The sequence below is a fragment of the Pelmatolapia mariae genome, linkage group LG7 (genome assembly GCF_036321145.2).
Source record: "Pelmatolapia mariae isolate MD_Pm_ZW linkage group LG7, Pm_UMD_F_2, whole genome shotgun sequence".
In the NCBI taxonomy this organism is placed as follows: Eukaryota; Metazoa; Chordata; class Actinopteri; order Cichliformes; family Cichlidae; genus Pelmatolapia; species Pelmatolapia mariae.
This window is the reverse complement of record NC_086233.1, coordinates 257,461-270,841: the sequence shown is the minus strand read 5'-3', so window position 1 is coordinate 270,841 and position 13,381 is coordinate 257,461. Positions and strand designations below refer to the sequence as shown.

Below are 13,381 nucleotides of genomic sequence, written 5' to 3'. Positions count from 1 at the left end.
TCATGTTTTGTTTCGAGCTGAAAGCATGAGGAAAAAAGCCCTTAACACTGTCTGAAAAACCCATGGCTTTCGGGATTGACGACAGAGGCATTGGAAGAAAACAGCAGGAGTCCATATAACGCTGATTAAAGTCTGGGTCTGTAAAGCTGATCACTTTCGATCCTTGCATGATTAAGTGTGGTTTTAAACCTTGCTTAACCATAACCCTGAGAATAATGTAAGCATCAAAACCCTTGGCATTATGAGCGATACAGATAGAACCCTTAAAGAGAGGTCGTCTAAAATGTGCAAGAAACTTTTCAGTGCCATCCTCACCTTGTGAGCTCCAGCATTTACCATCTGATGTTTTGGTACACACGAGATAAGGGGTGTGTTCACCATGATGGTTTACAAAAGACGGAGGGTCTTTTCAGGACTTTTTTCCTGTTAACTTATCTAAGGTTTTGGGGATAGAGGGGAGATGCGGGGGTTTTTCGGGATCGTGAGTTTGTGACTCGGACTTTAACACATGTTCACACACACACACACACACACACACACACACACACACACACACACACACACACAAGCATGGGCCCAGACACACACACACACACATGCACACAGGCCCGCGAACAGATGGCATTTTTGGCCATAAAAAGTAAAACTTCAAAATGAGAAAAATGCTATTGATGATAAAAATTATATATTTCTAATAATTAAATAATTTTTGAATTATTGAAAATTAATAAGTTATGAAATATGATAATTATATTAATATAATATTGTTTATTAATATCTTATTTTTATGGCTACCATTTGTTTTATTACTTCCTTTATTACTTCCTAGGTCATAAATCACTTGTTTGACATGAGGGTTTTAATATCCCTCCTCACCCATCACAACCTAAGAATCACCACAACATAACCTAACAGCCCACCCCCTCCCTTTTCGACAGGTAGTGTGTGAGACACAGCCGCACGCGGGCGCACCGAGGGCCCTCACGCTCACTTTTCGCGTATATGTGTATGATAGAATTTAGCAAATTATAAGACTATAGCATGATGTCTGGTGTTTTTGAGTTTGTTGGTTTGTTTTTATTTTGTTTTATTTTGCAAGCTGGTTATTAGATGCCGCCCCGCCCCTCTGCTCCCTGTGCAGCAAGCAGCAGGCGCACCTCGCAATGCAATCCCCAAAACACTGGCATGATGTTGGGGCAGCATGGGTGCGAGCAACTTTTTTTTGCCTATGCCCGCGATTACTGTTTTTATTCACAAACAAACAAAAATCAGAAGACTTTGTGTGTGTGTGTGATAGAGAGACTGTTTCCAGGAAATCAGGATGTGGGAGTCTCTTTGGGAGAACACAGTTCCTACATCTGTTTCTTTGTGTGTGTCTTGTAACTAATGTGGGAGGAGCCATTAACAAACAGCTGGAGCAGAGAGCTGATCAAAACAGACAGATTCAGACAGAGAGACAGACAGAGCTGTTTCAGAGAGAAGTGGGACGCTGAAGACAGAAAAATGTCTTTTTTTGATTTCTGGAGCAGCACGAAGGAGAGAGGCGCGCTGCTGAGGACAGCCAATCAGCTGAGGCTGAATCCTTCACAGCTGTAAGTCTGATTTAAACTGGTTTTCAGTGGAACGTGTGGGACAGTGACACACTTTGGTTCACAAACCTGCAGCAGCAGAAGGACACTCATATGTTCGAGCACAGACTGCTCAGATTTCTGCAGAAAAGTCTTAATAAAATAAAACAGAAAGAGAGGAGTAGCTGTCCTTTGTGTGGGGCCGGCAGATGCAGGTCTGATTACCGCTGATCGTACGGTATCACTGCGATTTGATCTTTTATCCTGTTTACTGGCTCTTCTCTCTCATACCTCCAAGCTATACAAAGTACTACAGCCAGGCTGTTAACAAGCTTTAGTAAGCAAGCTCACATTACTGCTATTATAAAGCTGCTTGCTTTCTTCAATCGCAGACTTAGTATTTATTAGTTTTTCCTTGTACCCGACTGAGGAGTCAGAAAGACAGAGCCTTTTAGTCTGTGGTATCAAGCTTTGGAGGGGTCTCCCACGACAGCTATGTTTTTATTGATTGGAACTGTTTTTAACTACTTGTTTATTTTATTCTGTCTTAACTGAATAAACCCCAGTGAAAGGGATTATGTTAAGAGGAAGTGGAACCTGGATTTTGTATTGCTATTACACCACTTGGATTTTTATTTATTTCATTTATTTTACTCTGTTGATGTAATGCTCTTTTGACTGCCACAAGAAATGCAATATTTACAAAATGAACAAGGTGGAGAAGGAGACTAGAGGCAAAGATCAAGGCAGCATGGAGGGAAGTTAGTCAACTACTGGAGCTGCAGAAAGGTGTGATGAAGAAAGGGGTGCCTTAGAGAACAGGCTGGAGTTGAAGCAATGCTGGAAGAGCATGTGGGAGAAGGACACAACCAATAACAACAATGCTCAGTGGCTAGTGGAACTAAGAGAAGACCACAGCAAACGCCCTGAACAGGATCCTCTAACCAGATCCAGTAGAGTCTCTAGCATGAAGAGTTGGACACCACCAGGTCCTGACAGGATTCACACCAGCTGGTTAAGGAAGCTAACTGCAAATGGATTAGACACACCTGGAATGGCTAACTGAAGCTGGATAGTCTTGATCCCCGAGGATCCCCAGGACGGACTGGTCCCATACAACTGTGAGCCAATAACCTGGCTTAGTACCACTTGGAAGCTTCTGTGAGGCGTCAGAGCAGCTAAGATGACCAGGCAAATAGCTCAATACATGAGAGGAGCAAAAAGAGGAATTGGCAGAAACACCAGAAGCACGAAACACCAGCTACAGTTGCTCGAGACTGCAAGACCAGACTTACCAACCTTAATGCCTAGAACTTCACAAGACCAACAGGACCCTAAGAGCCTTCATCAGGAAGTGGAGATGTGACGGACAACACTAGAGGCCAACTTCAAGCCCATAGCACAAGTCACCATCAAGTGTGGGATCTACCAAGGAGATGCTCTGTCCCCACTGCTGTTCTCCTTAGGCCTGAACCCCCTCAATGAGACCATTGAGAAGACTGGCAATGGATACCGACTACGGAGTGACACAGTCGTCAGTCACCTCCTCTACATGGATGACATTAAGCTGTATGGAGAAAGCCGGGTTGGAGAAATGTAGTCAGATGATAACAAAGAGAGGGAAGGTAGTCAGAACTGAGGGGACTGAACTACCAGAAGGCAACATTGCAGACATTGAGGACAGCTACAAGTACCTGGGGATCCCACAGGCACATGGGAACCATGAAGAGGCTGCTGGGAAAGCTGCAACCACCAAGTACCTGCAGCGATGAGGCAAGTCCTGAGGAGTCAACTAAATGGGAAATCAATACCTACCACCCTGCCGGTGATCAGATTACCTCCTGGGATAACAAGCTGGCCAAAGGAGGAGATAGAAGCCACTGACATCAAGAAAAGGAAGTTTCTGCTAAAAGTTCCTTTTCTTGAAACTAAAAGTTAGTTTCAAGTGCTTGCTCATACGGTGTGGTGTGATTTTTCGGTTTTCTCTCCAATATTGGAGGTCTTTAGGTTACAATATAAAGCACCTTTAGGTGAGTGTTGTATAGAATTGGTGTTATTTAAATAAAATTGAACTGAATAAAACTGAGAAATCTGATAATGATTAATAACAGCCCTACAGACAGCTGCAAACCTCTGTAAGTGGCTTCAAGGAAACCAAACCAAAACCTCTCTTCCCTACAGAAACCTGTTGCTAGGCAACAGCGAGGTTCGGCCACTTCTCCAGGATGAGAGGATGGTGTCTCTGCTGCCACCTGTAGGTATGGAGGTTTTCAGATGCTTCACGGCAGTCTCAAAGGAGGTGGTCCAACAACGACATGAAGCTGAGGTAAAGGAGCGAAAGGCGTGGAAGCACCAAAAGGTACCGATCAACTTTCAGGAATCAGTGGAAGATAATCAATCAGTAAAATTAATACTGCTGATAAGTTGCAGTATTAAGAGGGGAAATTCTTCTGTGTAACCCAGGCAAGTGAGAAAAACCTGCCCAAACCTGCTGCTCACCTGGAGAGTGGGAAGTCCCTCCCTTTCATCTATGGTGTCCCGTCCCCTCAGCTTCTCAACACCCCATTGGAGGATCTGGATCCCTTCTACCAATCACGGAAGGTCTCTGATCCCCTGGTCTCTCTGACGTGTCTGTCCATCTGACCTGTCTTTCTCTGTCTTTCTTGGACCCGTCTCCCTCTGACCTTCTCTCTGTGACCAGTCCACCAGTCATGTCCACCCTAGCTGGAAAGCTCAAAAACTTATTATGTGTGCCTATGCCAAGAGGCACACATATTACTATTCCTCGGATTTATTATTATTATTGTGTGGATGCCCTCAAAGGGCATCCACACTATTGTTTTCCTGTTTCTCTTTATTCTTTATCTTTATTGTGTGGATGCCCTAAAAGGGCTTCCACACTATTGAGTTCCTGTTTCTCTTTATTCTTTATTCCACTATTTACTAGATGCTTCCGTACGTTTTTCGGCACTTAACTACTTCCTCAGTTTTCAGCCGATTTTCTCAGTTCAAACTCTATACTGTTCTGCTCTTTCTGCTCTTTCCGGCTATGACTTTTGGTGTTTATTACTATTATACTTTTTAAAATATTACACTTTTTTCCTTTAATTTGTCCCATTGAAATGAATGGAAATCTTCAGAAATTCTGCTAAAACTTGCTTGTTTTTGAAACTTAACTACTTCCTCATACTTTCACCCAGAAACTCCATTCAAACTTTAAAATGTTCTCAGATTATTGGGCTATTCCTGTATGATTTAGCTTTTTCAGATCTTCTACCATTTTAATCTTATACCTCTTTAAGTTTTCAGTTGCAAAATTGTGATTTTTCAGAAAATACATGCGTTGTTATGGTTGCTATGCAATTAACTCAGAGTGTGCACTTGTCCTTTCTGAATTTTCTCTTCATGTCTGAACAACTTCTTGCTACTCGCTCAATTTCCACTCAACCCCCACAAAATATACATCAAAACGTAGATATTTTTGCTGGCTTTCAGACAATGTCACTATCATTGTTGTGGGATTTATAAAATTTTGGCAAATCTCCTCAGACCAACAAAAAGTTTGAAAACGCTCCATTGAAACTCTATGGAGAGTTTCTTCAAAATCAGCGCTGGAATTCTCTAATGAGAGGCATTTTCAAATCGTCATATCTCATTAACGAAACAAAGTTGAGACATGACGCTTGTGCCAATATATCTTCAGACATCCCTGATGCTCACAATTCAAGAATTTTTTCCTCACCTATTACCGTTTGGCCATGAATTACACTTGTTTGAGGGTAGGAAATTTGTCCCTCGCTCAGATTTCTTCAGATTTCAAACTCTGGAAATGAGGCACGTTTTTCTCTCGTCATATCTTTTTGATGGATTTCCACAGAGACCTGAAAATTTCCATGACTGTTCACCAGAGCCTGCTGTTTCTTACGGTGAAAGAATGATTTTGATGCTCCATATAGATTTAGAGTTACAAAACGTTGTTTGAGGGCAAGTCAAGGCAGTTTTGCTTCGCCTCTACTCAGTTACAGTGTATTACAAGTCATATATCTTTAATAATTTATATTTTATCACTGAATTATGAAGGCCTGAAGTTTTCCCCATCTCTTCTGAACAAAACGGTGTCAGAATGAGCGTTCTAGCCCCTACGGTTAGGAAATTATGGCCATTTGTTCGAGGGGAATCCTGAATGTGAGAAATACACTGAAGAAAACCCATAGCTCTCTCTGTGTCTGTGTGTGTAAGTGCTGATTACAGCAGGTGCAGCCAATTTAACTGACTTAGATATACCAAGCCCAGACTCTTAACAGTCCTGTACACTTTGCTCTATGTGTATGTGTGTGTGTGTATATCAATATTTCTCCCATGTTAAAGTATTACTCCTCCATAATAGTATTTGTGCTAAATCAAAGTACTTCTACCACATCTTAGTACTTCTGCTCAATCACAGTATTTCTGATAAATCATAGTATTTTTGAAAAAATCATGGTGTTTGTGCCAAATCATGGTTTTGGGGCAAAACCATAATATTTATTTTATGTTATAGTATTACTACTAAGTGGAGGAATGTCTGTTATCTTATAGTATATTTGCTGAATACAGTATATCTGCCAAATCATAGTATTTATCCCAAATCATAGTATTTATGCAAAATTACAGTATTTCTGCTAAAAAGCAGAAATAGTACCTTTTAGCAGAAATTTCTGTCAAAAGATATTATTTATGTTAAAACATAGTATTTGTGCCAAATCATAGTATTTGTACTTATTCATAGTACTTGTGCCAAATCATAGTATTTCTGCCATATCATCGTATTTGTGCCAAATCATGTTATTTGTGCCCAATTAAAATTTCTGTTATGTTATAGTATTACTACTACATCGTAGAATTTCTGTTATGTTATAGTGTATCTGCTGATCATAGTATATGTGCCAAATCATAGCATTTATAGCAAATCACAGTATTTGTGCCCAAACATAGTATTTCTGCCAAATTGTAGTATTCCTTCAATATTATAGTATTACTGCAATTTCATAGTATTTGAGCAAAATCGTAGTATTTGTGCAAAAACATACTATGTCTGCTAAATCACAGTATATCTGTTATGTTATTGTATTACTACTAAGGCATAGTATTTCTACCTAATCATAGTATTCCTTCAAAATCATAGTTTTACTGCAATTTCCTAGTATTTGAGCAAAACCGTAGTATATGTGCAAAAACATACTATGTCTGTTTAATCACAGTATATCTGTCATGTTATTGTATTACTACTAAGGCATAGTATTTCTACCTAATCATAGTATTCCTTCAAAATCATAGTATTACTGCAATTTCATAGTATTTGAGCAAAATCGTAGTATATGTGCAACAACATACTATGTCTGTTAAATCACAGTGTATCTGTTATGTTATAGTATTACTACTAAGGCATAGTACTTCTACCAAATCATAGTATTCCTTCAAAATCATACTATTACTGCAATTTCATAGTATTTGAGGAAATCGTATTATTTGTGCAAAAACATATTGTCTGTTAAATCACAGTATATCTGTTATGTTAAAGTATTACTACTAAGTCACAGTACTTCTGCCAATTCGTAGTATTTGTACTAAATCATGGTACTTGTGCAGAATCATAGTATTTTTTGCAAATCATAGTATTCGAACCAAAACATAGTATTTGTACGAAGTCATACTATTTCTTCTAAATCATAGTATTTCAATCAAATCTCAGTAGTTGTGCTGAAACGCAGTATTACTGCCAAATCATAGTATTTGTACTGAAACATAGTATTTCTGCCAATAAGAGTATTTCTACTAAATCATAGTACTTGTGCCAAATCATAGTATTTCTGCCATATTGTGCTAGTTGTGCAAAAACATAGACTTTCTGCAAAATCATAGTATATCTATTATGTTTTAGTATTACTACTAAGTCGTAGACTCTCTATTTTGTTATAGTATATCTGCTGAATACAGTATATGTGCCAAATCATAGTATTTATAGCAAATCCTAGTATTTGTGCTAAAACACAGTATTTCTGCCACATTATAGTATTTGTGTAAAACCAGAATGTCTGCAATATCATCATATATCTGTTATGGTATAGTATTACTACTAAGGCATAGTATTCCTACCAAATCATAGTATTCCAAATCATAGTATTACTGCAATTCCATAGTATTTGAGCGAAATCGTAGTATTTGTGCAAAAACATACTATGTCTGTTTAATCACAGTATATCTCTTATGTTATAGTATTACTACTAAGGCATAGTATTTCTACCAAATCATAGTATTCCTTCAAAATCATACTATTACTGCAATTTCATAGTATTTGAGCGAAATTGTAGTATTTGTACTAAATCACGGTACTTGTGCCAAATCATAGTATTTTTTGCAAATCATATTATTTGAACCAAAACATTGTATTTGTACGAAGTCATAGTATTTCTTCTAAATCATAGTATTTCACCCAAATCTCAGTAGTTGTGCTAAATCACAGTATTATTGCCAAATCATAGTATTTGTACTGAAACATAGTATTTGTGCCAATAAGATTATTTGTACTAAATCATAGTACTTGTGCCAAATCATAGTATTTCTGCCATATTGTGCTAGTTGTGCAAAAACATACACTGTCTGCAAAATCATAGTATATCTGTTATGTTATAGTATTACTACTAAGTCACAGTATTTCTGCCAATTCGTAGTATTTGTACTAAATCATACTACTCGTGCCAAATCATAGTATTCAAATCAAAATATAGTATTTGCACCAAAGCGTTGTATTTGTACGAAGTACAGTATTTCTGCCAAATCATATAATTACTGCAATTTCATAGTATTTTGAGGAATCCCTTTTGTTATAGTATTACTTCTAAGTCATAGTATTTCTGCTTTGTCATAGTATTTGTAGTGAAACATAGTATTTCTGCCAAATCATAGTATTACTGCTATTTCATAGTATTTGAGTGAAATTACAGTGTTTCTGCAAAAACATTGTATTTCTGCCAAATCATAGTATTTCTGTTATCTTAAAGTACTTGCACTCAATTATAGTATTTGTGCCAAAGTTTAGTATTTCTGCCAAATCATATTATCTCTGCTAAATCATAGTGCCTGCCAAATCATAGTATTTGTGCCAAATTATGGGATTTTGCCAAAACATGGTACTTGTGCCAAATTATAGTATTTGTGCCCAATTAATATTTATGTTATAGTATTACTACTAAGTCGTAGAATTTCTGTTATGTTCTGCCAAATCATAGTATTATGGCTATTTCAAAGTATTTGAGTGAAATAACAATGTTTCTGCAAAAACATTGTATTTCTGCTAAATCATAGTATTTATGTTATCTTAAAGTACTTGCACTCAATTATAGTATTTGTGCCAAAGTTTAGTATTTCTGCCAAATCATATTATCTCTGCTAAATCATAGTGCCTGCCAAATCATAGTATTTGTGCCAAATTATGGGATTTTGCCAAAACATGGTACTTGTGCCAAATTATAGTATTTGTGCCCAATTAATATTTATGTTATAGTATTACTACTAAGTCGTAGAATTTCTGTTATGTTCTGCCAAATCATAGTATTATGGCTATTTCAAAGTATTTGAGTGAAATAACAATGTTTCTGCAAAAACATTGTATTTCTGCTAAATCATAGTATTTATGTTATCTTAAAGTACTTGCACTCAATTATAGTATTTGTGCCAAAGTTTAGTATTTCTGCCAAATCACATTATCTCTGCTAAATCATAGTGTCTGCCAAATCATAATATTTGTGCCTAAGCACAGCATTTGTACCAAAACATAGTATTGCTGCTATGTTATAGTATTTGTGCTTGTAGAAAAACCTGTGTTAGTGTGAGCTACATTACCCAGCAGCCTCTGAGCAGTGAGGGAATTCATGGGACTTCTGAGCTAGATGGTCTTCCTTCGTTCCTGGGCTAACGATTAAGGAGAGAGCTGCTGAGAAGGGGAGCAAATAGCCCATCCTGTATTTGTTGGGGATGGTGTGTGTCACATAAACGTGAGTTAATGTTCCATGCTTAAGTACCCTGCTACTTGTGTGTATTGGTTTTAGTTACCTTTAGCATATGTGCTAGTTAGCGATAGCTATGGCAGCCCAGTTATTTTATTGTTTTGGGCTTGTTCCTGCTTTGTTTGTTCCCCCTGCAAATTTATGTGAATTTGTACACTGTAATATCGCTGTATTACGTAGTGGCTAAGTAGGAGGCTGACTGTTACTAAGTGCATCAGTGTACATAGGTCATCTCTTGTGTTGGAGTGCCCTCTTGTGGCGCCTTTTGGGTAGTGCCTTAGTAAAGGTGAACACTGCAAAGAAGTGGTATCAGACTGGTTTGTAGTGGAGGAATTTGTTGCCAGTTTCTTTCATCTTCATTCATGTTGTAATGTAGTAGTACCACAATATGGCAGAAACACTATGTTTTGGCACAAATAATTTGATTTGGTATACTTTAGCTTCTTCACCCCTTTTCAGCAAAATTTTCATTTTTTTCACCCCTTTTCAGCACAAATTCCAGCTTTTTTGGCTTTTTTCAGAAAAAAAAACCTCTTTCCAGCAGAAACTCTGCTGATTCATCTCTTTTAGCGCAAGTTTCTGCTTCTTTGCCTCTTTTCTGCAGAAATTCTGCTGATTCACCATATATACAAGTACACAGCCTGATGAAGCAGACAGAAGCAGTACCTCTGTTTGGTGAATTTGAGCAGAACCAGGTTGTTCTGCCTCTTTTCTGCAGAAATTCTGCTGATTTACCTCTTTTCTGCAAAATTTTCAGCCCTTTTACCTCTTATCAGCACAATTCTTAGCAGCTTCTGCTCATTCCACCATAATTGTCAGTCTCTCCATCTCTTTCCTTGTCAGAGTGAGTTTGGCACAGTGAGATGAGTTGCTGCCTTGAGCTCAGGAGGGCCAGGTTCAAATCCTGCTCAGGACAACATTTGTTTTTCACCACCATGCAACTTTTTGCAACTTTTCATCTTTTTCAGCTTTTCAGCAGACAGCTTCAGTGTTAAGGCATCCACACAGCATTTTCGCAGGAAATGCAATTTTTTCTAGTTCTTCTAGTTGCTCCGTTCTTTGCCGATTAACTACTCCCTCAGTTTTCAGCCGATTTTCACCGTTCAAACTCTAATCTGTTCTGCTATTTCTGCTAATGTGTGCTATGACTTTTGGTGTTTATTACTATTATACGTTTTAAAATATTACACTTTTTTCCTTTAATTTGTCCCATTGAAATGAATGGAAAACTTCCACAATTCTGCTAAAACTTGCTTGGTTTTGAAACGTAACTACTTCCTCATATTTTCACCCAGAAACTCCATTCAAACTTTAAAATGTTCTCAGATTATTGGGCTATTCCTGTGTGATTCATCTTTTTCAGATCTTCTACCGTTTTAATTTTATACCTCTTTAAGTTTTCAGTTGCAAAACTGTGATTTTTCAGAAAATACATGCGTTGCTATGGTTGCTATGCAATTAACTCACAGTGAGCGCTGGTCTGTTCTGAATTTTCTCTTCATGTCCGAACAACTTCTCACTACTCGCTCAATTTCCACTCAACCCCCACAAATTATACATCAAAACGTAGGTATTTTTGCTGGCTTTCAGACAATGTCACTATCTTTATTGTGAGATTTACCGTTTTTTCGCAATTTGCCTCGAAGTGACACAAGGTGTGACAACTCCCCATTCAAAGTCTATGGGGAGGTTTTGAAATTCAGAGCTGAAATTCTGTAACGGGAGGCATTTTCAAATCGTCATATCTCTTAAACAAAGCAAAGTTAGGACATGAGGCTTGTGCCAATATATTTTCAGACACTCCTGACACTCACAGTGGAAGCAGTTTTTACATTCATCTTACCGTTGAGCCATAAATTACGTTTGTTTGAGGGGTGGAAATCTGTCCTCCTCTCAGTTTTCACACTCTGAAAATGAAGCCGTTTCTTCTCTCGTCATATGAAAATCGCAGTCAAAATACACCAAAGTCCACTGATTCACCCAGTACAAGAATTATGCTGCTAGCCCTCCTAGTTTTCGAGTTACACGACGTTTTGTAACTCCAAAAATCGGCGTTTTTCGCCTCTCACCGCGATCTATTTCTGACTGCTGAAGTCTCTGTCTTTCAGCCACCCGCCCCCTTCCCAGTTGGCGCAATCAGTAATGACACTGCTCTGCAGCTCAAAGGTCGTGGGATCAATCCCACCTTGGTCCACATGTTTTTTTTTTCACTACAAATTTATACACTATCACAGACCTGTAATTTATATTGCTAATTTATTACAATTCTGCAAAGTTTTATGATTCTTGTTAACACTCCATGGCAGAAACAAGTACACAGCCTGATGAAGCAGACAGAGGCAGTACCTCTGATTGGTGAATTTGAGCAGAACCAGGTTGTTCTTTCATTTCATTTCTTTATTTATTTCACACATGGTTCAACAGTGTTTCTTTTTCTACATACAGAACCTTCTGCCTGTTTTCAGCAGAAATTCTGCTCGTTCACCTCTTTTCTGCAAAATTTTCAGCCTTTTCACCTCTTATCAGCACAATTCTCAGTAGCTTCTGCTGATTTCAGCATAATTGTCAGTCTGTCCACCTCTTCTTTGTGAGAATCAGTTTGGGTCAGTGAGATGAGTCGCTGCCATGAGTCCAGGAGGGCCAGGTTCAAATCCTACTCAGGGCAACATTTGTTTTTTCACCACCATGCAACTTTTCATCTTTTTCAGCTTTTCAGCACACAGCTTAAGCATTAAGGCATCCACACAGCATTTTCGCAGGAAATGCAAAATTTCTAGTTATTATTGTGTGGATGCCCTAAAAGGGCTTCCACACTATTGAGTTCCTGTTTCTCTTTATTGTGTGGATGCCCTAAAAGGGCTTCCACACTATTGAGTTCCTGTTTCTCTTTATTGTGTGGATGCCCTCAGAGGGCATCCACACTATTGAGTTCCTGTTTCTCTTTATTCTTTAATATTCTTAAAGTTGCTTCCGTACGTTTTTCGGCACTTAACTACTCCCTCAGTTTTCAGCCGATTTTCTCAGTTCAAACTCTAAACTGTTCTGCTCTTTCTGCTAACGACTGCTATGACTTTTGGTGTTTATTACTATTATACTTTTTAAATTATTACACTTTTTTCCTTTAATTTGTCCCATTGAAATGAATGGAAAACCTCCACAATTCTGCTAAAACTTGCTTGGTTTTGAAACTTAACTGCTTCCTCATACTTTCACCTAGAAACTCCATTCAAATTTTAAAATGTTCTCAGATTATTGGGCTATTCCTGTGTGATTCAGCTTTTTCAGATCTTCTACCGTTTTAATTTTATACCTCTTTAAGTTTTCAGTTGCAAAATTGTGATTTTTCAGAAAATACATGCGTTGCTATGGTTGCTATGCAATTAACTCAGAGTGTGTGCTGGTCTGTTCTGAATTTTCTCTTCATGTCTGAACAACTTCTTACTACTCGCTCAATTTCCACTCAACCTCCACAAATTATACATCAAAACGTAGGTATTTTTGCCTACTTTCAGACAATGTTACTATATTTATTGTGAGATTTACCGTTTTTTCGCAATTTGCCTCGAAGTGACACATAGTCTGGTTACTTCCCATTCAAAGTCTATAGGGAGGTTTTGAAATTCAGAGCTGAAATTCTGTAACGGGAGGCATTTTGAAATCGCCATATTTCCTTAACAAAGCAAAGTTAGGACATGAGGCTTGTGCCAATATATCTTCAGACACTCCTGACACTCACAGTGGAAGCAGTTTTTACATTCATCTTACCGT

General features: G+C 38.1%; 1 protein-coding gene across 1 annotated transcript in view; it reads left to right on the top strand.

Annotated features, from left to right (window-relative positions):
• Nucleotides 1-1,548: 1,548 nt before the first annotated feature.
• LOC134630269 (sodium channel protein type 4 subunit alpha B-like) overlaps nucleotides 1,549-13,381 on the top strand; it is a 28,505-nt gene continuing 16,672 nt past the window's right edge. Inside the window, exons 1-3 of the mRNA XM_063477423.1 lie at nucleotides 1,549-1,592; nucleotides 3,750-3,927; nucleotides 4,032-4,169. Of these exons, the coding sequence (XP_063333493.1) occupies nucleotides 3,802-3,927; nucleotides 4,032-4,169 (264 nt within the window). The 5' untranslated portion in view covers nucleotides 1,549-1,592; nucleotides 3,750-3,801. The remainder of the gene's footprint in view (nucleotides 1,593-3,749; nucleotides 3,928-4,031; nucleotides 4,170-13,381) is intronic.